The sequence below is a fragment of the Pelobates fuscus genome, chromosome 13, assembly GCF_036172605.1.
Source record: "Pelobates fuscus isolate aPelFus1 chromosome 13, aPelFus1.pri, whole genome shotgun sequence".
Lineage (NCBI taxonomy): Eukaryota > Metazoa > Chordata > Amphibia > Anura > Pelobatidae > Pelobates > Pelobates fuscus.
The window spans coordinates 3,899,295-3,922,861 of record NC_086329.1 but is presented as its reverse complement, the minus strand read 5'-3'; the positions used below and the strand labels follow the sequence as shown (position 1 = coordinate 3,922,861).

General features: G+C 44.5%; 1 protein-coding gene across 1 annotated transcript in view; it reads right to left on the bottom strand.

Annotated features, from left to right (window-relative positions):
* Positions 1-23,567, bottom strand: part of LTK (leukocyte receptor tyrosine kinase) — an 86,921-nt gene that overhangs the window by 37,860 nt on the left and 25,494 nt on the right. Inside the window, exons 2-9 of the mRNA XM_063439422.1 lie at positions 11,122-11,241; positions 10,531-10,680; positions 9,602-9,824; positions 4,444-4,586; positions 3,097-3,234; positions 2,011-2,163; positions 889-986; positions 204-367 (exon numbers count right to left, since the gene is read on the bottom strand). Coding sequence (XP_063295492.1) covers positions 204-367; positions 889-986; positions 2,011-2,163; positions 3,097-3,234; positions 4,444-4,586; positions 9,602-9,824; positions 10,531-10,680; positions 11,122-11,241 — 1,189 coding nt within the window. The remainder of the gene's footprint in view (positions 1-203; positions 368-888; positions 987-2,010; positions 2,164-3,096; positions 3,235-4,443; positions 4,587-9,601; positions 9,825-10,530; positions 10,681-11,121; positions 11,242-23,567) is intronic.

Genomic DNA, 23,567 nt, shown 5'->3' with positions numbered 1-23,567 from the left:
CCTTCATTAATTTAGTGGCCCCATCCCAGTAGAATCCCAACACAGCTGTGGAATTCATGGTTGAGCAGTTAATGTCACAAATTATTCTAACATGATGTAAAATACTTTATGTATAGATGGCTCCGTATTTGGAGGGTTTTTAATGGTTCTATTCTCTGTTTTTGCCACAGTTTATTACATGGTGTTACTGCGCCCATCCTTACCGGTTTTGGGTCAATGGAACGTCAAGGTTTACTGTAGACCACAAGTCATTGGGAGATCCAGATTGTTCCCAAAGTTTCACAGTGTCCTCCAGAGAGCTGTCATCCATGGCATAAAGTACGAGGGACCCATTCAACGTGCCACTCACAAAAAGGTTAAAACTGAACTGCAATGAGAAACATCCAGCTGTCATTGTGTAGAGATTGTGTGCAAGCAAATACAGTGTATATTTACTATCACTGTCATTTCATTTTGTAAAGGACACAGTAAGCAGGAATATGTTATTAACAACATTCAGAGTATTGACGCTGAGTACAAAGTGTTTCTGTGAGAAAAGTGCCACATTGTGATACGGCTAGTGGCTGGGCTTCATATTTCTCAATGCGTCAGGTATAAGAAAATAGAAAGTTGGCAAATTATTTTTCAGGAATTTTCTTGCAAGCTATGTATGATAATAACCACCATAGAATGTCTGCCATTCCTTACGAGCTCCATGCACTGGGTGAAAAGGTGCAATGTTAGAATAAACGCTAACATTTTATTTGAATTTCTGAGCTCATTTTGCAGGATTGGACAGCGTCAAAGCAGAGCTCCACATTCAGGATTGAGCCGTTCTATTCAGGAGAGAGATATTGGATTATTATTCGTTCCTGATAAAACCTGTAGATACATATGAATAGCTCATACCTGGCATGATTTTGATAACACCGAAGGCAGCCTTCCACTTGACAGCATGGCGTCTCCAACGCTATGAGTAGTGTGTATTGGCAGGTACAGGAACTGACCTGCAGTAAAACCCCACAGACAAAACAATTTGTTCAATGATAATATTTAACTGGAATTTAAATGAAATCAGGAAGTGTTTCGCATTCGGTTTTAACTCCTGAAACGCCACATAATACACTTTGCAAACACCACTGTCTGGTCCCTAAATATCTCCTGTTAGCAAAGAATGTTTAATTACAGTTCAGTGTTGAATGGGATCCTTAAAGGGGCACTACCAGCACCACAACCACTGCAGCTCAAGGTATAATTCAGAATGTTCCAAGTAGGCAGAGGGGGTCTATGGCAGCCAGAAAAATCTCCAGTTTAAAATGGAGTGGCCACTTTTTTGTTTTTGCCATGTTCCAAACCCCCCTCTTTTTTTTTTAATTGGTTTTATTTTTTCTTCACAATTATGCTTTCCCCCCAAAAAATCTATACATATAGAGATGCAGGGACTACTTTTCCTTAAGGTTGAAGAAAGGCTTTGCTCAAGCTCCACAGCCTTTGTCAGCTTTGTCATTGGTTGCACCCGCCTTCTTCCAGCGTCGTGACACTTCCGGGAGCAGCGAGTCGCTGACACGCTCATTGACTCTCATACAATTGTGAGAATCAACACAGGCCTCCAACACAGGAGGACGTGCACTTTGATCGAGGGATCTTACCCGTTACAATTTGACCCGCACGGAAAGGCAAAATGTGAACTTGTTCCCCACAACACAAAGATGGCAGCGCCATTAGGGGAGACCTGGCGGGACCAGCACATTGTTGGAAAAGGTAAGGTACACCAGTCCTTAAATGGGTGTGTTGGGGGGGGGCATCAACATTGCAATAAATGGAGCAATCACCATAGAAATGTGTGAAATAAGGAGGAACATGCCACGTTTTCTCAGTGATTGCTCCACATTTCTGTTAGTAAGACATTTGAGGCCAGTCCTGTTATTATTGCAAATCGCATGGTCTCCAATGTCAGTTTAAGATATTGTACAATTCATTTTCCATGGCTGGGCCTGCAGTCAATGTCCGGCTTCCCATCGTCAGTCTTACCTCCTGTAGCTTGGAGTGGGACACTCCGAGGATCTTCTGGATTTATCTCTGCAGAGTTAGTGCGTATCCACGATGATCCCGCAGAACCACGCAAAGTCCACCCACATGTCCCTTCTTCAAAGGAGCAATGGGAGCCGAAAGGAAGGACATCATCTGAAACCCACAATGTACAAGAAGGGGTTACTGGAGCTTATTGAAATCCTCAAACTGATCCCCTAATGGCAAACCAGATACAAAGCCTGTGGAGGGGGTAAATCAGGTTAAACAACTATTTAGCCTCTATCCCAATCCATGGTTCCACAATTATCTACATGTTACCAGCTGCTAATGGGTCTTTATGACGCAATGACACCTTTCTGATGTTTCTCAACACTTGTGACAAACTTCACCAGTCAAGCGCAAGTAATCACATTTACTCCAGATACGATTTATCAACACGTTAACTGAGACATTTTACTTGTATTGAATTCATGAAAAAAGGACTTGATAAACACCTAACGTCACTCTTCACGGGTTGGGGTATAATCAAAACAAACATTACATACATCAAAAACAGCTGCGTGTGTGTCTGCGTGTGGAACTGTGTGTTACTGTGTGTGTGTGTGACTGCGTGTGTGACGGTGTGGGATTGTGTGTCTGCGTGTGTGTCTGCGTGTGTGACTGCGTGTGTGTGTCTGTGTGTTACTGTGTGTGTGTGTGACTGCGTGTGTGACGGTGTGGGATTGTGTGTGTCTGCGTGTGTGTATTTGTTTGCGTGTGTGTCTTTGTGTGTGAATGTGTGTGTGTGACTGTGTGTCTGCGTGTGTCACTGTGTGTGTCTGTGTGTGAGAGGTTTATACTGCTATACACAGCTTCCAAGGCGATTAGAGAACTTGTAAGTCAATTCTAACCTTGGCAGCATTACGGACAGAAAATAGAGAAGATATTTTTGGATTGTGATTGTGCTAAAAACAAACTTGCGATTCTGGCCAGAGGCATTAAGTTCAGAAACCGTAATCAAATAAAAACAGCCAGGTTATGGTCCAAGTCTAAGAGGCAGCTATATACAGTGGACTGCAGAAATCCTTCAGCGTCCAATAAACCCACCACATAGAGAATCTTCGTCTTCCCCTCCTGCGCAGTCCTTGTGAAAGTCACAAAGCCGCCGCTGATTGATACAATCCCCATTTTCACAGAGGAAGTACGACGTCTCTCGGCAATGAAACAAATCGTCCTCTTTAATTCCTGAAAGAGATATAGAGAGAGAGAAAAGAAAAAAAAATATATTTAACTTCAGCTTTATAGTCTACAGCAGGGGTGCCCAATAGGTAGATCCCCAAATGTTGTAGGACCACAACTTCCATGATGCTTTGCATGCTTTTAGAATGACAAAGGATGATGGAAGCTGTAGTTTTAAACCATCTGGGGGTCTACCTTTGGGAATCCCCTGGTTCTGTGCGACATTGTTGGACCAGTTAGCTAAAACCACTTTATGTTATTAGAATAGAGAGGTGTTATATTCATTCTTTTTATTTTAACCTGCCCGGGATTTTTGGTTTATATTGGGCGTCAGTGAATATTAGTCTAACGGAATCCAATTAACCCCCACCAACCTGGACAGAGGTCTCCTGTGCCCACCAAAAACCTCAACCTTGTAACAGAAAACATCTAGAGAGGAACAATTCATTATAGAAACTGTGCGTATACAGGGACCGACCCACCTACCGGTCACTGTGGGAACGGTTAGTCACTGACCAGATACAAAGTCCCCACAATATCACAATCATCTCTCGTAACACAAATATATTTACTGATCACAACAGGAAATATTCTAGAAATCTCCTGAATTCATCAGCTGCAGACAGACCTCCTCCCGCAACATGACATCACGGAAATCTTACCATAAATAAAATTGCTAAATGTTTTCTTTTGGGTTTTTTTTTTTTTTTTTAACGTTAACATGTCTTAAAATGAGCATAAAATAAAACGTTGCCTCTTTTTACGAGAAGCAGTCGATTTATCTTTCGATGTTCGCTTCCCTGGTATCTTGATGGCTACACCCTGATGAACATCATTTTTTTCATTACTAAACCGAAATAAATGGTGTCTCTGTTAAAGTACTTCTTGTACACACGGTTATACGATTATTTCCCTGGGGGACAAAGGAGAGCAAAAAGACTATAGTTTAAAAATGACAAAGGAATGATAGAACCTATAAAGAGGCCGGTTAGTGAAATGCCGGGTAGCGTGTACAGGTCATGTCTATTAGCACTAAATGTGCTCATTACGTAAGGTGATCTTCACAGAGAAATCATAGCTTCATGTAAACAGGAAACGGCAACATCTGGTCAGTTCATTATGAGTTCTGCGCTCATTAACCGTGACAAATCACTGAAATTATGTAAAAGTGACAGGTCTCTCCTTCTGAGAACGACAGTTTCTCTTCAATTTTACCTTCAAAGCAGTTTCTGAGGTTCAGGGAATCCAGAGCTAGAAGTTTATCTTCGTTCAGCCCGCAGGACGTAGAACGCAGAGAGATCTGAAAAGGTTCATTTATTTCCCCAATCTCCCACGACAGAGACTTCCAGTTGGATAATCTTAATGGGCAGAAATCCAAAAAAAAAAAAAAAAAAAAGAAATGGTTTAGTATTCCCTCATCTAACATCATCTTCCCAGTGTAGCGGTTTACCCACTCATCAAACCTCACCTTCTATCCACTAATGTTCAAACATTCAATAATCTAGAACATGACTCGGGCCTCTCATGGCTCCTCTTATTTCAAATGCTCCAATGGCCACAAACCAACATTTCTCTTTTAAATGGTTTATACTCCTATACCTCTAGAAACCTCACACTTCCCAAATGGTGCTTGTACATCATTCGCTACAACCCTACCAATTAATTCTACCCCTGGTCCTCCCAATGCTCTCCACCACAGCCATTTCCCCATGTCCTTCACCACAACCCCATGCCCTCCACCACAAACCCATGCCCTTCACCAAAGCCATTACCCCCATGTCCTTCACCACAACCCCATGCTCATGCCCTTCACCACAACCCCATGCCCTCCACCACAGCCATATCCCCTATGTCTACAACCCCATGCTCTCAACCACAATCTTATGCCCTCTACCACAATCCTGTGCTCCCCACCACAACTTTTGCCCCATGTCTTTCACCACAGCCCCATGCCCTCCACCCCAACCCCATGCCTTTTACTGTAACCCCACACCATCCACCACAACCCCATGCTCTTTACCACAACCATTCCCCATGCTCTACACCACAACCCCATGGCCTCCACCACAACCTCATGGCCTACACCACAACCCCATTCCCTCCACCACAGCCGTTATCCCATTCCCTCCACCACATCCATTATCCCACTCCCTCCACCACATCCATTATCCCACTCCCTCCACCACATCCATTATCCCACTCCCTCCACCACATCCATTATCCCACTCCCTCCACCACATCCATTATCCCACTCCCTCCACCACATCCATTATCCCACTCCCTCCACCACATCCATTATCCCACTCCCTCCACCACATCCATTATCCCACTCCCTCCACCACATCCATTCTCCCATTCCCTCCACCACATCCAGTCTCCCATTCCCTCCACCACATCCATTATCCCACTCCCTCCACCACATCCATTATCCCATTCCCTCCACCAAATCCATTATCCCACTCCCTCCACCACATTCATTATCCCACTCCCTCCACCACATCCATTAACCCATTCCCTCCACCACATCCATTAACCCATTCCCTCCACCACATCCATTAACCCACTCCCTCCACCACATCCATTATCCCATACCAATGTTCAGCCTCTTCTTCATACACGAGAAAACTAAGCTATTCACAAACACCTTTTGGGAGATTCCTGAACTTCCTTTACACCAAACCTTCTCAATCCAACTCATATTATTCTTACTCTTATATCGCTCCCCCTCCAGCAGGACATTCATTTATTCTTTTATGTAACCCCTGTTATCCTTTCCCCAGATTATCAGAATTAATCTAATCCTATTCCATCACCTGATAGAAATGACCAATTATTCACGATTAATGCACTCTTGGCATATTTGTTATTTTTTTGTTGTACTATTTCCAGTATTCCAATCAGATATAAGAAATGATAAAGAGGGGAACAAAGAAATTATATAATTAAACAGAGATTTTTAACCCCTTAAGGACACATGACGTGTCTGACACGTCATGATTCCCTTTTATTCCAGAAGTTTGGTCCTTAAGGGGTTAATCTCTGCTCTTCAGACTGAAGTTTGGACGTTTGATTTTCAACTGATCCCCATCCCACGTTTGCTCAGTGAAACCCACAATATTGGCAGTTTATTGGCCGAACCATGGGGGAGCCATGACTGTTGGCAGGGAAATCGTTCCATGTGATGGTTTTAAGAAAATCACCAAAACTGGCTTTACTCTCTGTAAGATGCATCTTTGGATCCAGATTCTGCAATTTGAAGTGAAGTAAAATCCGTTTCACTACTGGCCTATAGCGGTAAAGAAATATCAGCCGAAGCAGTTAAAGCCGTTCAATAACTAACAGATAACCAATCGGCACCCGATATAAGGCAATGTGAGCAGGCCAGAACATGCCGCTCTTTGTTTATAGGGCTGTTTTTTGTCTGTTATATGTCGTAGGAACGTGTGAATCCCATTCGGTGCTCTTTATCTGGGACCTGCATGACCTACAGCGATTTCCTCGTTTATATGTGATAAGTTATGTTTATATAAATAAGAGTTGAGACCTGCGCGTCTCTGTAGCGGAGAGGTAGTATAATCCACAGGGTCTCCGCTGGTAGACAGGAAAAGCAGGTAATAATCCAAGTAGGCCGATACAGCATGCAATAATCCAGATAGCGTTATAAGAATCCTCCCCTCCTAAGAACTAGACGACACATAGGCTGGGAGTCAACTGAGCTTTTAATCACAGGTCACAGTATTTATGGGATTCCCCATGCAAGGGGTTTCCCTACTGACATTACCGGGGTTGTACAGTAGGGGACTACATGGGGAACTGAACAACCTGGACATTTCCCCCATCATGCACTGCTGTACGGGAGGGATACTCCCACTAGAATATACAGTTAAGTGGATTATCCCTCCGTACAGCAGAACCAATATTCTACATGAAAATACATAACTTTTATAATATTCGTTAGATTTAAACGAATGGACGTTCGGTAGATAGCTGGAGTCTGAGCGCACATTTCGTGAAAGTACAGCTCAGATCCCAGCTTAAATAACCGAACGCCACACATTATTTCTAAGTTACATTCAAACTACCGATTGACCTTAGGGAAACACATTACCGAAGGACCGGGGCTCCCGAACGGCTTGGAAGTCCAGCGGGATTCGTGCCGTCGAGTAGCCGATTTTAGTTCCAGGCGCTCAACGACCAAATACCGCTGGGCTAACAAAGGATCCAAGATGGCCGACCGCCGCGTGGTCGGTAGCCGAACGACGGCCACCCTGAATCCTCTTAATTACCGATTGCAACAATGTTGCAATCCTTAATGGGAGCCACACGACCTCTTGTGTGTGGTCTCCATTCGGTAGTTTGTTTTTTTCACGAACAGTGTTGAAATTCACTGTTCGTGAAACAATTGCATGAATGCTGGCGGTTTTAATGCCGCCAGCATACGAACGCTATAGTTCACCTGAACCATATTACACATACATACACTTGGTTCTTAAAGTGGTACACACATATTTAAACAACATAGTTTTAAAGTGGCTGCTTTTGCCACAGTCTCCTTACACCCTACAGGTTTTTGTGACCTACAGGTCCCACGCTGTGTAATATGAAAACCCTACAATAGAAAGAAATGGATTAAAAATAACTAAACATCTTTTCCACTAGCAGCCAGTAAGAGATGGAATCAGATTTAAGGAGGCCACGCTAAGTGCTGGGTATTGCTCACTATGACCTTTCGCAGTCGGTGCCCAGAAAGACGTTTTAGCTACTTCCTCTTCTATCGGCCCTATTGTTTGAGAATTATAGATATTTACTGGAAAAGCAAAATGTTCATTTAGCAAACTCTGAGCAGCGTATTCTCTGCAAGGAACGATCAAAGTTCATTTAATAAATGGGATTATCTGTGGCCGTATGAACCATTCCTTCCCAAACCCAGCAATCTTTCATTCTCTGTCTGCTCCATTTATCAACGTCGCACTGAATTGCTTAAACGTGTCGGATTTTCCTAAACTTGCCCTTTCTTCAGCCGTTAACAAGCAAAACAAGTGGCTCAGCATCCAGAAACTATAGCAGTCAATATGGGGGTTTATTTACTAAACTGAGATTTCACAAGGCCAAAGTAGCCGAGCAAGAATTGGTGAATATTTCCAGTTCAGCTGCTTTGGCCTTTTCATTATGCACATTTCCTAATTAATTGAATAAAACTCTCGTTATTTTGGCCTAATGTGTTCCGTCCCAAATCACTGCAGTACAATCACCATTTACTGAATAAACTAACGCTCCCAAAATATAAAGATATATCCGCTAACTTTACAGAATAAAGCGTGGATTTACCTTGGACATAATGTATCCTCGGTAATGACTGCATTACCAGTGAGTCACTCCCAGGGTTAGAATGCAGTATCATTGTGTAATGTCGGCCCAGGCCAGCTCTGCTCGCGAATCTCGCAATGTTCCCAGCTCTGCCAATTATTGCACATCCAGAGCCTGCAGTGCAGTCAATGGGCCCGGAAAGGCTTCTCTGAGCCAAGTCAATTTTATTAATGGAACGAGGATTCGTCCCCTAACGAAAGCAGCCAGGGCAGCTCACTGCGGTGTTCTCACCACGAAAACCCACAATGTAAAAATACCTTCCAAATTGATTTCCTGTCAAATGTACGTATAGCAGCTAATGATATTCAGCTAGTCAATGGAGAGCATTAGACGCCATTACTGCTGCGTGTTCCCTGCTATAGACTCTGTCCGTGCTTTGTGACTGATTATTCTGATCGTGGCCACAGGAACAAGCCACCGCTGGCCACTCTGAAACTGGCCACTCTGTTATTACACACACGCTGAGAGTGGGCGAGGGGGTAAAGAGACCGAGTATGAGTGGATGCATGTAGGGTGTTACCGAGGTCCAACATCTGATGGGCATCAAAATCCCAATTAATATCCCTCTCCAAATGGACACTAAAGGTCAATGTGGAGAGAATCCAGCCAGATGAGAGGCCTCGGGTTGTGAATTGATCCTGACTTAAGGAATATTACATCCTCACCACCTGCTCAGTACTGAATAAACATGAATGAGGGCTAGGACACCTACGAGAAGCTAACGATTGACGAAAGGCAGTGGATCAATTATATAACGGCATACCTTAACCCTGCCATATGCGTTACAGAACACCATGGACCTTATACAGAAAATACAGCAAGTTACGGAGCCGAGCACACCCTGCCTGACATTGTATTAATCCACGCTGGAGAAAATCTACTATTGTAAGTTAGTAAAAAGGTTTACGCTATTCTTTGCACAATAACCGGAAATCTGAACGTATGATTAGATCTTATTGGTTTTTTAATGATTAGGGACACGTTGTCATACATTGAAATGTCTCACCTTGCAGTGGAATCCGCCTCCTTCTGATGAAGTGCTGGTGGACTGAAATTTGCTTTGGCGCTCTGAATCATTACGCTCAATACGTCAGACAGCGAATCAACCGGATTATAAACGGCTACTTCAAGGAAACAGGTCCGAGAGCTTCCAGGAAAAACGGGGCTGAGCAGCTGAGGCTCACGGCAGGTTTCCGAGGTCCGACTCACATTGAGAACAAGCACTCCTTCTACAATGAATAAATCAAGCGATAAAAATACAGATCACAACACGCGGAAAGAACTCATCACCTAACATTTTATACCGTAAGAGTATTTGTGACCCACCTCTCCCTCCATTTAAATCCACCTATTTTTCTCCTGTCTCCAGCTAATGATAGCTGTATATTTCTGGAATGATCACTAATCCTGCCCCTAGGGTGCCCACCATGCCCCGGGTCTATTCCACCAAGAGTTAAATATTCAGCATTTCTAACAGTAAGTACCAGAACAGCTCCACATTCTCAGCCAACGAAAATCAGATCACTTACATTGTCTTCAGAGAGCGTACCGCAGACTTTCATACTCTTATGGAATCCATGGGACTGTTGGCAAGAGGGTCCATTGCCCCCCAGGCCATTAGCACACTGGGCTTGTATTGTGGGCTGCGGCTCCAAAGAACCATTCTGTTACAGATTAAAAGCAGCAGGAGGTGTGTTGGGATGTCTGATGGCAGAATACCGCCTCAATAAGGCAACGTTCTGGCTTTATACCCCTGCACTGCGTGACTGGTGGCCGTCAGTCTCTATACCCTTTATATGAAGGATGATCATATCTTAATATCAAATCAATAAACCTGTTACATTCCCTATAATGTGGCAGTTTATAAAGTGGTATAATAAGAGATCTATTGATTGCGCCAGCAGTTCATTCTAACCAACTGCTCACTATTTGTACCGTGAATGCCTTTTCCCGATCTTTCTTCCAGGAGCCGTATCTGCTGTTGTATCGGCAACGCTCCGATCACGGTTTGTACCCAGTGCGGGCTGCCATCCTCCGCCATGGAGGACATCCATTGACAATGTGCTTCAAAGTCACACAAGGTTCCTGGAGGAATATACAAAGGGTATTTACATCATAATTATTAACAGCAAGAATAAGCGTTCATTTAAGTCATTTATAAGACATCTCGTGTTTCAGACACCGAAGACCTTATTTTAGCCAGTTTCATATGACCCAATCTTAATTTAGGGATTTGGTTACAATTACAATTTTTAATAAAACATTATGTTTGCTTTAAACAGAAATACTTTATAAGGCATCAGCTGGCTGCCAAAAGATATGGATATAAATTAAAAGGATTACCTGAAAGAATCCTGATTCCGGTATCTTTCAAAGCAGCAATTCTGAAATAAATGCTTCTTCGTAGGGGAGTAGATTTTAACCTTTTATAATATATTATATACAAAGTACATGTTTTTTCTTAAATTGAACACTAAACGATAAGAAGTAAGATGTACTCCAGACGGAGCAGCAGCCCAGACTTACCTGATGACTGAGGCATCATCTGCAAACCTTTCTCCTCCATGTGACTGGCAGACATGCTCGTTATGGGCAAACCAGGAGTCAAGATGGATTCAGCATGAAGACCAGAGCACCAGTCAGCAACTATGGTATGGAGTACAGAAAAGTCATGTGAAATTGTATTCTGCTACATATATTAATTATTGAACAAAAATACCAATTGGACAATGAGATATTTTCCAAAGAACCATGAATCAGGAGGCCACACCATCACCACTATTTGTGTTTTGAGACACTATGAATTCTTCGTTCTGAGGAGCAGAACTTGTAAGTGCTGCCCAGCAATATGTGGAACCAATATATTCCTGGTGTGAAATTGAACTAATGACTCATTGCAGTTCCGATAAAACCCTGTCCGTGATCATTTAAATTTATTTCACACCAGTAGCTGCATAATGGTCTTTTTTTTCAAGCCCTACAACTCAGAATAAAAAATAACACCATAAGAAAGGTGAGGTACCTACCAATTCTATGCACAATGCACCTTATAATAGGAAGTCACCAGGATTTCCTAAGAAAACAAATACTGGCGATCACTACAAAGACGTGATCAGGGTCCAGGAGTCCATGGTGGATTTGCCAACCCAAGACATGGTCCGTAACAATCAAGGGAGACCAAGAGGAAGAAAAAAAAAGCTGTGATGTGTTCACATTTCATAAAAATGATAAGATCACATCCCAGCGATGAATCGCAGCCAGGTGTCCTTTCACCCCTCGTGTTTTGTAATTATATCTGGACATCTTGTGCCCTCCATCTGCCCGACCTGGACTTCTCTTCTCCTCCCCATAGGATATCTGACAGATGGTGATAGGACCAGGCCTTGAAACATCCGCAGTTTCTCAGAAACCAAAGAACAAGCTCGACCCTTACTTTATACCACTTACATACTATGCTAATTATTATAATTAGAGATTTAACAAGCATATGAAGCAAAGATACTGGCTTATCAGTGTGAGAGTCACGGTGTCATTTCAATAAATACATGCTCTACTCATTTAGCGAGAACGACCTCTTTAACTCTCCTGTAAGGTCTCCATTAATGACAACCACTTCAGAGCCTTAATAAGCGCGCAGACTGGACGCGCCCTCTGCCAGGTATACATGCAAAATATCAATATGTATCTATCTAGAAAGTCTGTTTTAAAAGGACTGTACTTCTAAAGAAATCCCTTCCGTAGTTTTCACACTCCCCGGTAAGAAAGGGTGTCTTATCTGCAGCTATCCAGATCCCAACGCTACAGAATGTGAGTGCAAAATGCTCATCTGGGTTCTTCTACTACCAAATTAAAAAACATTTTTAAATTTTTTTTTTAAAAATTGTAAAAAATTAAAAAAGAAATCACACCACGCAATTTACCTTTAATTTTTCATTTAAAAAAAAAAAAAAATACATTTTATGAATTAGGTGCTTTTGGATCTTGATGGTGAAAATATGAATATATAATTTAGCTTAAAGGGACACTATAGTCATCAAAACAACTTTAGCTTAATGAAGCAGTTAGGGTGTATGGACCATGTCCCCGAAGTCTCACCGCTCAACTCTCTGCTATTTAGGAGATAAATCCCTTTTGTTTCTGTAGCTCTACCCACACCTCCCCTGGCTGTGACTCACACAGCCTGCATGACTTAAAAAAAGGTTTTCATTTGAATCCGATGCAACTTACTTTAGACATTGTTATCTCCTGCTCTGTAAATGGAACTTTTATTCCAGAAGTTTGGTCCTTAAGGGGTTAAAGGGAATCATGACATGTCACACATGTCATGTGTCCTTAAGGGGTTAATCAAACACAGGAGGTTTCTGCTGGGTCTAGCAAGTTATTAACAGAGCAGGAGATAAATGAAACCGACTGTGCAATAAAGGTGTAAACATTAGATGACTCTTTGCAGGAACTGTTTAGGTAGGGTGTGTAAGTCACATGCAGGGAGGTGTGGCTGGGGCAGATACAATTAGTTTTTAACTCATAAATAGCAGAGAATGTAGCCCTATGGAGCAAAAGCACAGTTTAGTGGAAAGGGGCCTTGACAGCGCTAAGAGGCGGGCATAGGAGGAAGCTATGTAGGGATTGGTGGTTTAGAGGGTTAGGGGCTGGGCTACAGAAATAGGCAGCCATCTTAGGAAATTCACTTTTAACTGGCTGAGTTTGTCCCTCCTCCCTGGTTTAATGGTGGGGTTGTCCCGTTTTGTCACAGCGGCGGGATAGGGAGCTGAAGGATAGGAAATAGGCTCTCCATGAGGATGGTTATGGAAATGGTGAATATAGTTCTTGGTAAGTTTAGTAGGTTTCGAGTCCTGTCGGTGGCTCAGAACCGGGTGGGGTAGGGGTATCCGGGTATACCTCTACCATGGTTAATTAAAACGTTGGCACTTTAATTTATGTTCATGTTTGGCATACTGTTATATATTATGTGTTTATATACAGGTCATTGCCTTTTAGATCTAACTGTGGGGGTTACTAATGTGGTATGGCGGGGTGTGGGGGCGATGACTTTTTCAATGTTATAAAATAAAAGCTGTGGACAATTTTTACCCATATACCCTAGTGTCCGTGTTTTATTGGGTTAGGTATGTGGGGGTTTGTTTTGATTCCCCCTGCCCATATGGCGACTATGCACCGGTCATGCAGCCGTGAAATGTCAGAGGCATGATCTATACTCCAAAACTAGATCATTAAGATAATGTTGTTTTGATGACTATAGTGTCCATTTAATTAAAAATACAAATAAAAAACTCTTATGATTTACATGTAACTTATTTAAAGTGTATGTGCCTTTACTATGCTGTAGGGTGATACATGAGCAGTAACAAAATAAATAATATTATGTATGATAGGATTCCGCTGGACAGGGCTCGGGCTATACATGAAAAGTGCTGCCAGATTTGTAGCTGGGACCCATACATTTCAAGGTTCAGTGTTTAGGGGGGCAGTGAAAGCTACGCTTATACTCCTTGGCACAGAGGCTGGCTGAGCACCATGGGAGTTGTAGTTCACAAACTATGGGCAGCCAATGTCATCCTCTGTGCTCTATGGCAAACACAGGTAAGATGAAGAGAGCTTCAGGGAGGATTTGCTGTATCTTTAACAAGGTCATTAGAGAAACATTTTAATGGAAATTAAATCAGGGACTGGTTCTGGCACAAACCATATGGAATGAATGCGGAAAGCACTACAGCAGCCTGCGTGGGTGATCTGCAAACAGGAGGAAATACTGGCCATAAAGATTAAAAAAAACAAATGCTTCCTGCAGACTTCTTTATCTCTATAGACCTCCATAGACCATTATACATCTCTCAACACCGCCATAGACCTCTCTCCAATGCCATAGACCTCTATACACCGCCATAGACCTCTCTCCAATGCCATAGACCTCTATACACCGCCATAGACCTCTCTCCAATGCCATAGACCTCTATACACCGCCATAGACCTCTCTCCAATGCCATAGACCTCTATACACCGCCATAGACCTCTCTCCAATGCCATAGACCTCTATACCCCGCCATAGACCTCTCTCCAATGCCATAGACCTCTATACCCCGCCATAGACCTCTCTCCAATGCCATAGACCTCTATACACCCAGCCATAGACCTCTCTCCAATGCCATAGACCTCTATACACCCAGCCATAGACCTCTATACACCCAGCCATAGACCTCTATACACCCAGCCATAGACCTCTATACACCCAGCCATAGATCTCTATACCCCGCCATATACCTCTTTTTCCAACGCCATAGACCGTTCGACACCGCCATGTACTTCTACAACCCAATATAGCTCTATACCCCATCATATACCTCTCTACACCCTGCCATACACCTCTCGACACTGCCATATGCCTCTATACCGCCACATACCTATCTAAACCACCATATACTATTATATACCTCAATATACCTCTCTATACCACCATATGCCTGCATCTACCTCGATATATCTGGATAGAACAAGGTCTGACAATGTTATCATTAAATAAATTCAGGGGTTGGCAAGCCGAACTTAATGTGCCAAACGTGACTCAGATCATTACAGCACATGGTGCTGGTCCATGCCATTATTCTCTCTCACCTTGACTACTGCAATCCACTTCTCAGTGGTCTTACGTATTCCCAGATTGCACCACAGCAATCTATAATGAATGCGGCGGCGAGACTCACCTACATTGGCTTCCAGTTAGATATAGGGCTTAATTTAAGATTCTGATGCTTGCTTACAAGTCCCTACAGTCCCAACCTACCTATCCTCCCTAATACACAAATATGTTCCGTTGAGGCCCCTGCACTCTGCCGAAGACCTACGTCTATCTTCTGTCCGTACTCCCACCTCTGATGCTCGCCTTCAACATTTCTCCAGGGCTGCACCTTTTCTGTGGAACTCACCTCCCTCCTCCATTAGATGCTCACCCAGTCTCCACTCCTTCAAAAAAAAATAATTAAAAACTCACTTCTTTAGGAAAGCGTATCAAACTGTTAGCAAGTTTTTATTCATTCCCCCCCCCCACCATGACTCCTCTCCTGCAACTGTCAAAAATAACCTAATACTTTTCTAGCAACCTATTTCATTACCCCATCCTATATCTTTTGTGTCACTATACCCCACTCCCTCTAACATGTAAGCTCACTGAGCAGAGCACTCAATCCCTCTGTTACTGTGTCACTATACCCCACTCCCTCTAACATGTAAACTCACTGAGCAGGACCTCAATCCCTCTGTTACTGTCACTATACCCCACTCCCTCTAACATGTAAACTCACTGAGCAGGGCCCTCAATCCCTCTGTTACTGTCACTATACCCCACTCCCTCTAACATGTAAACTCACTGAGCAGGGCCCTCAATCCCTCTGTTACTGTCACTATACCCCACTCCCTCTAACATGTAAGCTCACTGAGCAGGGCCCTCAATCCCTCTGTTACTGTGTCACTATACCCCACTCCCTCTAACATGTAAACTCACTGAGCAGGGCCTCAATCCCTCTGTTACTGTGTCACTCTACCCCACTCCCTCTAACATGTAAACTCACTGAGTGGCCCTCAATCCCTCGGTTACTGTGTCACTATACCCCACTCCCTCTAACATGTAAACTCACTGAGCAGGGCCCTCAATCCCTCTGTTACTGTGTCACTATACCCCACTCCCTCAAACATGTAAACTCACTGAGCAGGGCCCTCAATCCCTCTGTTACTGTCACTATACCCCACTCCCTCTAGCATGTAAAATCACTGAGCAGGGCTCTCAATCCCTCTGTTACTGTGTCACTATACCCCACTCCCTCTAGCATGTAAACTCACTGAGCAGGGCCCTCAATCCCTCTGTTACTGTCACTATATCCCACTCCCTCTAACATGTAAACTCACTGAGCAGGGCCCTCAATCCCTCTGTTACTGTCACTATACCCCACTCCCTCTAGCATGTAAACTCACTGAGCAGGTCCTCAATCCCTCTGTTACTGTGTCACTATACCCCACTCCCTCTAGCATGTAAACTCACTGAGCAGGGCCCTCAATCCCTCTGTTACTGTGTCACTATACCCCACTCCCTCTAGCATGTAAACTCACTGAGCAGGGCCCTCAATCCCTCTGTTACTGTGTCACGATACCCCACTCCCTCTAGCATGTAAACTCACTGAGCAGGCCCTCAATCCCTCTGTTACTGTGTCGCTATACCCCACTCCCTCTAACATGTAAGCTCACTGACCAGGACCTCAATCCCTCTGTTACTGTGTCACTATATCCCACTCCCTCTAACAAGTAAACTCACTGAGCAGGCCCTCAATCCCTCTGTTACTGTGTCACTATACCCCACTCCCTCTAGCATGTAAACTCACTGAGCAGGGCCCTCAATCCCTCTGTTACTGTGTCACTATACCCCACTCCCTCTAACATGTAAACTCACTAAGCAGGCCCTCAATCCCTCTGTTACTGTGTCACTATATCCCACTCCCTCTAACATGTAAACTCACTGAGCAGGGCCCTCAATCCCTCTGTTACTGTGTCACTATACCCCACTCCCTCTAGCATGTAAACTCACTGAGCAGGGCCCTCAATCCCTCTGTTACTGTGTCACTATACCCCACTCCCTCTAGCATGTAAACTCACTGAGCAGGGCCCTCAATCCCTCTGTTACTGTGTCACTATACCCCACTCCCTCTAGCAAGTAAACTCACTGACCAGGGCCTCAATCCCTCTGTTACTGTCACTATACCCCACTCCCTCTAGCAAGTAAACTCACTGAGCAGGCCCTCAATCCCTCTGTTACTGTGTCACTATACCCCACTCCCTCTAGCAAGTAAACTCACTGAGCAGGCCCTCAATCCCTCTGTTACTGTTTCACTATACCCCACTAACTCTAGCATGTAAACTCACTGAGCAGGGCCCTCAATCCCTCTGTTACTGTGTCACTATACCCCACTCCCTCTAACATGTAAGCTCACTGAGCAGGGCCTCAATCCCTCTGTTACTGTGTCACTATATCCCACTCCCTCTAGCAAGTAAACTCACTGAGCAGGGCCTCAATCCCTCTGTTACTGTGTCACTATACCCCACTCCCTCTAACATGTAAACTCACTGAGCAGGGCCCTCAATCCCTCTGTTACTGTGTCACTATACACCACTCCCTCTAACATGTAAGCTCACTGAGCAGGGCCTCAATCCCTCTGTTACTGTGTCACTATACCCCACTCCCTCTAGCATGTAAGCTCACTGACCAGGACCTCAATCCCTCTGTTACTGTGTCACTATATCCCACTCCCTCTAGCAAGTAAACTCACTGAGCAGGGCCTCAATCCCTCTGTTACTGTCACTATACCCCACTCCCTCTAACATGTAAACTCACTGAGCAGGGCCCTCAATCCCTCTGTTACTGTTTCACTATACACCACTCCCTCTAACATGTAAGCTCACTGAGCAGGGCCTCAATCCCTCTGTTACTGTGTCACTATACCCCACTCCCTCTAGCATGTAAGCTCACTGACCAGGACCTCAATCCCTCTGTTACTGTGTCACTATATCCCACTCCCTCTAGCAAGTAAACTCACTGAGCAGGGCCTCAATCCCTCTGTTACTGTCACTATACCCCACTCCCTCTAACATGTAAACTCACTGAGCAGGGCCCTCAATCCCTCTGTTACTGTTTCACTATACCCCACTCCCTCTAGCATGTAAACTCACTGAGCAGGGCCCTCAATCCCTCTGTTACTGTGTCACTATACCCCACTCCCTCTAACATGTAAGCTCACTGAGCAGGGCCTCAATCCCTCTGTTACTGTGTCACTATATCCCACTCCCTCTAGCAAGTAAACTCACTGAGCAGGGCCTCAATCCTTCTGTTACTGTGTCACTATACCCCACTCCCTCTAGCAAGTAAACTCACTGAGCAGGGCCCTCAATCCCTCTGTTACTGTGTCACTATACCCCACTCCCTCTAACATGTAAGCTCACTGAGCAGGGCCCTCAATCACTGTTACTGTGTCACTATACCCCACTCCCTCTAGCATGTAAACTCACTGAGCAGGGCTCTCAATCCCTCTGTTACTGTGTCACTATACCCCACTCCCTCTAGCATGTAAACTCACTGAGCAGGGCCTCAATCCCTCTGTTACTGTGTCACTATACCCCACTCCCTCTAGCAAGTAAACTCACTGAGCAGGGCCTCAATCCCTCTATTACTGTGTCACTATACCCCACTCACTCTAGGATGTAAGCTCATTGAGCACGGCCCTCAACCCCTCTGTTCCTGTGTGTCCATTTGTCTGGTTACAATTACGTGTTTGTTAGTCCACCCATTGTACAGCGCTATGGAATTTGCTGGAGCTATATAAATAATAAAATAAATAATAATAATAATAATAATAATAATAATAATAATAACAACACATGGCAGAACAGGGGGCAGCCACCAATTCATTCACAATAAAATCAGCCCTCTGCATTAAATGAACCCCCTGTAATGAATTAAACAAACCCTCGGTAACTGGCATTAAACGAACCCCCGTGTAATTGGCATGCTACTTGTAAGTGCACATACTTGCTAACTTTTGTAAAAAATATTTTCCAGGTACACTTTTTGTCAAGTATACGCACAGATTAACACAGATACATGTACATACATTGACAGACACCAACACATACAGTAACACACGCAGAAATAAAGAAAACCCATATTTCAATCTCTCTTCCTGAGGGCCCCAAGTTGGCTGAGTTGGTTCCACCTCTGTAATGCGATACAGCAATCCAAAACATGGACCAGTCCCGGCAAATTGAGGACAGACGGTAACTCTGAATGTGGAAGCTACGCTGCACCCACGGTTTAGCTATGTGAATGAGGAGTAATATTTTGTGCCTGCATGTACTGTGAGAATCTGCGTAATAACTGCAGCCCAGAATAGCTTGTCAGAGGCAGCATGACACCGGGCCAGGTCAGCGTAGCAGGTAATAAACGGAGCGTGACACAGAGACGTGTTTGTGAGAGAATACATTCCTTCCCGAAACACTAATATCTCCAGGAGTCCTCTAAGCAACGCTGAAGGAGAGAATGTTGAACCGACGCCGAGCCAAGTTCGGGACGCACTATGCCATTTCTCATCTGAATGGCATGGATTCAAAAACACAAATACTGCACATCTTACAGCTTCTGCCAAGTTTGAGCCATTTATTGAATAATACCGAACATAAACAGGGCACGTTAACAACTCACTACAAAAATCCAGAATATGCAGAGACGAATTACAGGTACAGTGAATTAACGATGCAGCAAACAAAACAAAAAATCAGCCACGAAACCTTGTGTCCGAGAAGCACCGACCTCTACACCAGCTTCAACCTACTCTGGAATAGTCACATCTAATCACGGTGGGCTTTGTTCACTAAATAGGACATTGGTGTGAATTGAAAACTGAATGGAAACTAAATTTAGGCAAAATGTGTGGATTTTAAAAGTTTCTCTAACTCTGCTAAAGTAACAGCTCTGCTATTTAAGGAAAAACTTAGCTGAAAAATGATCCATCCTGTGAGCTTTGAGCTTATCCCATCTAATTCTATATGTGACAGAACGCTCCGTCACTTATTTGACTTTCCTTTCGGTTACCGAACGAAAACCCGTTTCCCCACCCCCTGGCTCATTAACTTCAAATAACCCATTAACTTAAGTGCTCTTTCTGGGTGGCACCATTCGTATGACTGAAGGAGAGCGCTTTTCAGGAAAAAGACTCATGCGAACATGAGGAACATTCGCTCCCTACAGCCAGGGGGAGCATACGGTTTTTAACCCCTTAAGGACACATGACATGTGTGACATGTCATGATTCCCTTTTATTCCAGAAGTTTGGTCCTTAAGGGGTTAAGCGCACGGGAACTCCTGAAAGTTGACCGGCTGCAGTCTTTTTCTCCACAGAACTGTTTTGGGCAAAAACCTGGTAGCCGGCTGATGAAAACTTTACCCCTATGGTGATTCCCTTCCACAGAACGGATCCGAACGACAACTTGGGCACTCAGATCCAGGCTATTCGGGGATATAAGACTTGTGGGGTTCCTGTGTTAATATTGTGTGGCTTTGGGGTATTTTCTATGTGGGTCCCAGTAACAGAGAGAGAATTAAGTTATCAGTCCTTGACTCCATTATCTCCATACAAAGAAAGGGTTTGTATTTCTCTGTATGGAGACCCCATGCTGGTGATCTGTGTATAAATGGAGTGTGCCTTGCATTGAATAAACCAGATTACTCCCAGCATTCAGTCTCGACTAATCTCTGGGTCAAGGAGCTATATCACTTTATCCTGCTATAATCACTGAAGACGGCGCTGACTGAGATACTGGGAAGGGGGAAGGACATCCTTGGTGGCAAGACTTGGAGGCCCGTCCCTCACTGTGCCCTCATATACAGGGTTATTCACTAAAGTCAGAATTCAAGTCAATTTAAAGATCTTGGCCAACAGCATAGTGGATTTAGAGATGGTTTTCAATTCAGCAACTTTGGTCTTAATACAAACATGTATCCCTGACCCTATAGTGTTAAAACCCACCATCTAAGTAACGACTCCCATCATTCCATCTAACCATTCCTTCTCCGACTCCCATCATTCCATCTAACCATTCCTCCTCCGACTCCCATCATTCCATCCAACCATTCCTCCTCCGACTCCCATCATTCCATCTAACCATTCCTCCTCCAACTCCCATCATTCCATCTAACCATTCCTTCTCCGACTCCCATCATTCCATCCAACCATTCCTCCTCCGACTCCCATCATTCCATCTAACCATTCCTCCTCCAACTCCCATCATTCCATCTAACCATTCCTTCTCCTACTCCCATCATTCCATCTAACCATTCCTCCTCCAACTCCCATCATTCCATCTAACCATTCCTTCTCCGACTCCCATCATTCCATCTAACCATTCCTTCTCCTACTCCCATCCTTCCATCTAACCATTCCTCCTCCGACTCCCATCATTCCATCTAACCATTCCTCCTCCGACTCCCATCTTTCCATCTAACCATTCCTTCTCCTACTCCCATCATTCCATCTAACCATTCCTCCTCTGGCTCCCATCCTTCCATCTAACCATTCCTCCTCCTACGCCCATCATTCCATCTAACCATTCCTCCTCCTACGCCCATCATTCCATCTAACCATTCCTTCTCCCACTCCCATTATTCCATCTAACCATTCCTCCTCCTACTCCCATCCTTCCATCTAACCATTCCTCCTCCTACTCCCATCCTTCCATCTAACCATTCCTCCTCCTACTCCCATCCTTCCATCTAACCATTCCTCCTCCTATGCCCATCCTTCCATCTAACCATTCCTCCTCCGACTCCCATCCTTCCATCTAACCATTCCTCCTCCGACTCCCATCCTTCCATCTAACCATTCCTCCTCCAACTCCCATCATTCCATCTAACCATTCCTCCTCCGACTCCCATCCTTCCATCTAACCATTTCTCCTCCCACTCCCATCCTTCCATCTAACCATTCCTCCTCCGACTCCCATCCTTCCATCTAACCATTCCTTCTCCCACTCCCATCATTCCATCTAACCATTCCTCCTCCGACTCCCATCATTCCATCTAACCATTCCTTCTCCTACTCCCATCATTCCATCTAACCATTCCTCCTCCGACTCCCATCCTTCCATCTAACCATTTCTCCTCCCACTCCCATCCTTCCATCTAACCATTCCTCCTCCGACTCCCATCCTTCCATCTAACCATTCCTTCTCCCACTCCCATCATTCCATCTAACCATTCCTCCTCCGACTCCCATCATTCCATCTAACCATTCCTTCTCCGACTCCCATCATTCCATCTAACCATTCCTTCTCCTACTCCCATCATTCCATCTAACCATTCCTCCTCCTACTCCCATCCTTCCATCTAACCATTCCTCCTCCAACTCCCATCATTCCATCTAACCATTCCTCCTCCTACGCCCATCCTTCCATCTAACCATTCCTCCTCCAACTCCCATCATTCCATCTAACCATTCCTTCTCCTACTCCCATCCTTCCATCTAACCATTTCTCCTCCCACTCCCATCCTTCCATCTAACCATTCCTCCTCCGACTCCCATCCTTCCATCTAACCATTCCTCCTCCTACTCCCATCCTTCCATCTAACCATTCCTCCTCCTACGCCCATCCTTCCATCTAACCATTCCTCCTCCGACTCCCATCATTCCATCTAACCATTCCTTCTCCGACTCCCATCATTCCATCTAACCATTCCTTCTCCTACTCCCATCATTCCATCTAACCATTCCTCCTCTGCCTCCCATCCTTCCATCTAACCATTCCTCCTCCTACTCCCATCCTTCCATCTAACCATTCCTTCTCCTACTCCCATCCTTCCATCTAACCATTCCTTCTCCTACGCCCATCCTTCCATCTAACCATTCCTTCTCCGACTCCCATCCTTCCATCTAACCATTCCTCCTCCGACTCCCATCCTTCCATCTAACCATTCCTCCTCCTACACCCATCCTTCCATCTAACCATTCCTCCTCCAACTCCCATCATTCCATCTAACCATTCCTTCTCCTACTCCCATCCTTCCATCTAACCATTTCTCCTCCCACTCCCATCCTTCCATCTAACCATTCCTCCTCCGACTCCCATCCTTCCATCTAACCATTCCTCCTCCTACTCCCATCCTTCCATCTAACCATTCCTCCTCCTACGCCCATCCTTCCATCTAACCATTCCTCCTCCGACTCCCATCCTTCCATCTAACCATTCCTCCTCCTACTCCCATCCTTCCATCTAACCATTCCTCCTCCTACTCCCATCCTTCCATCTAACCATTCCTCCTCCAACTCCCATCATTCCATCTAACCATTCCTCCTCCTACGCCCATCCTTCCATCTAACCATTCCTCCTCCAACTCCCATCATTCCATCTAACCATTCCTTCTCCTA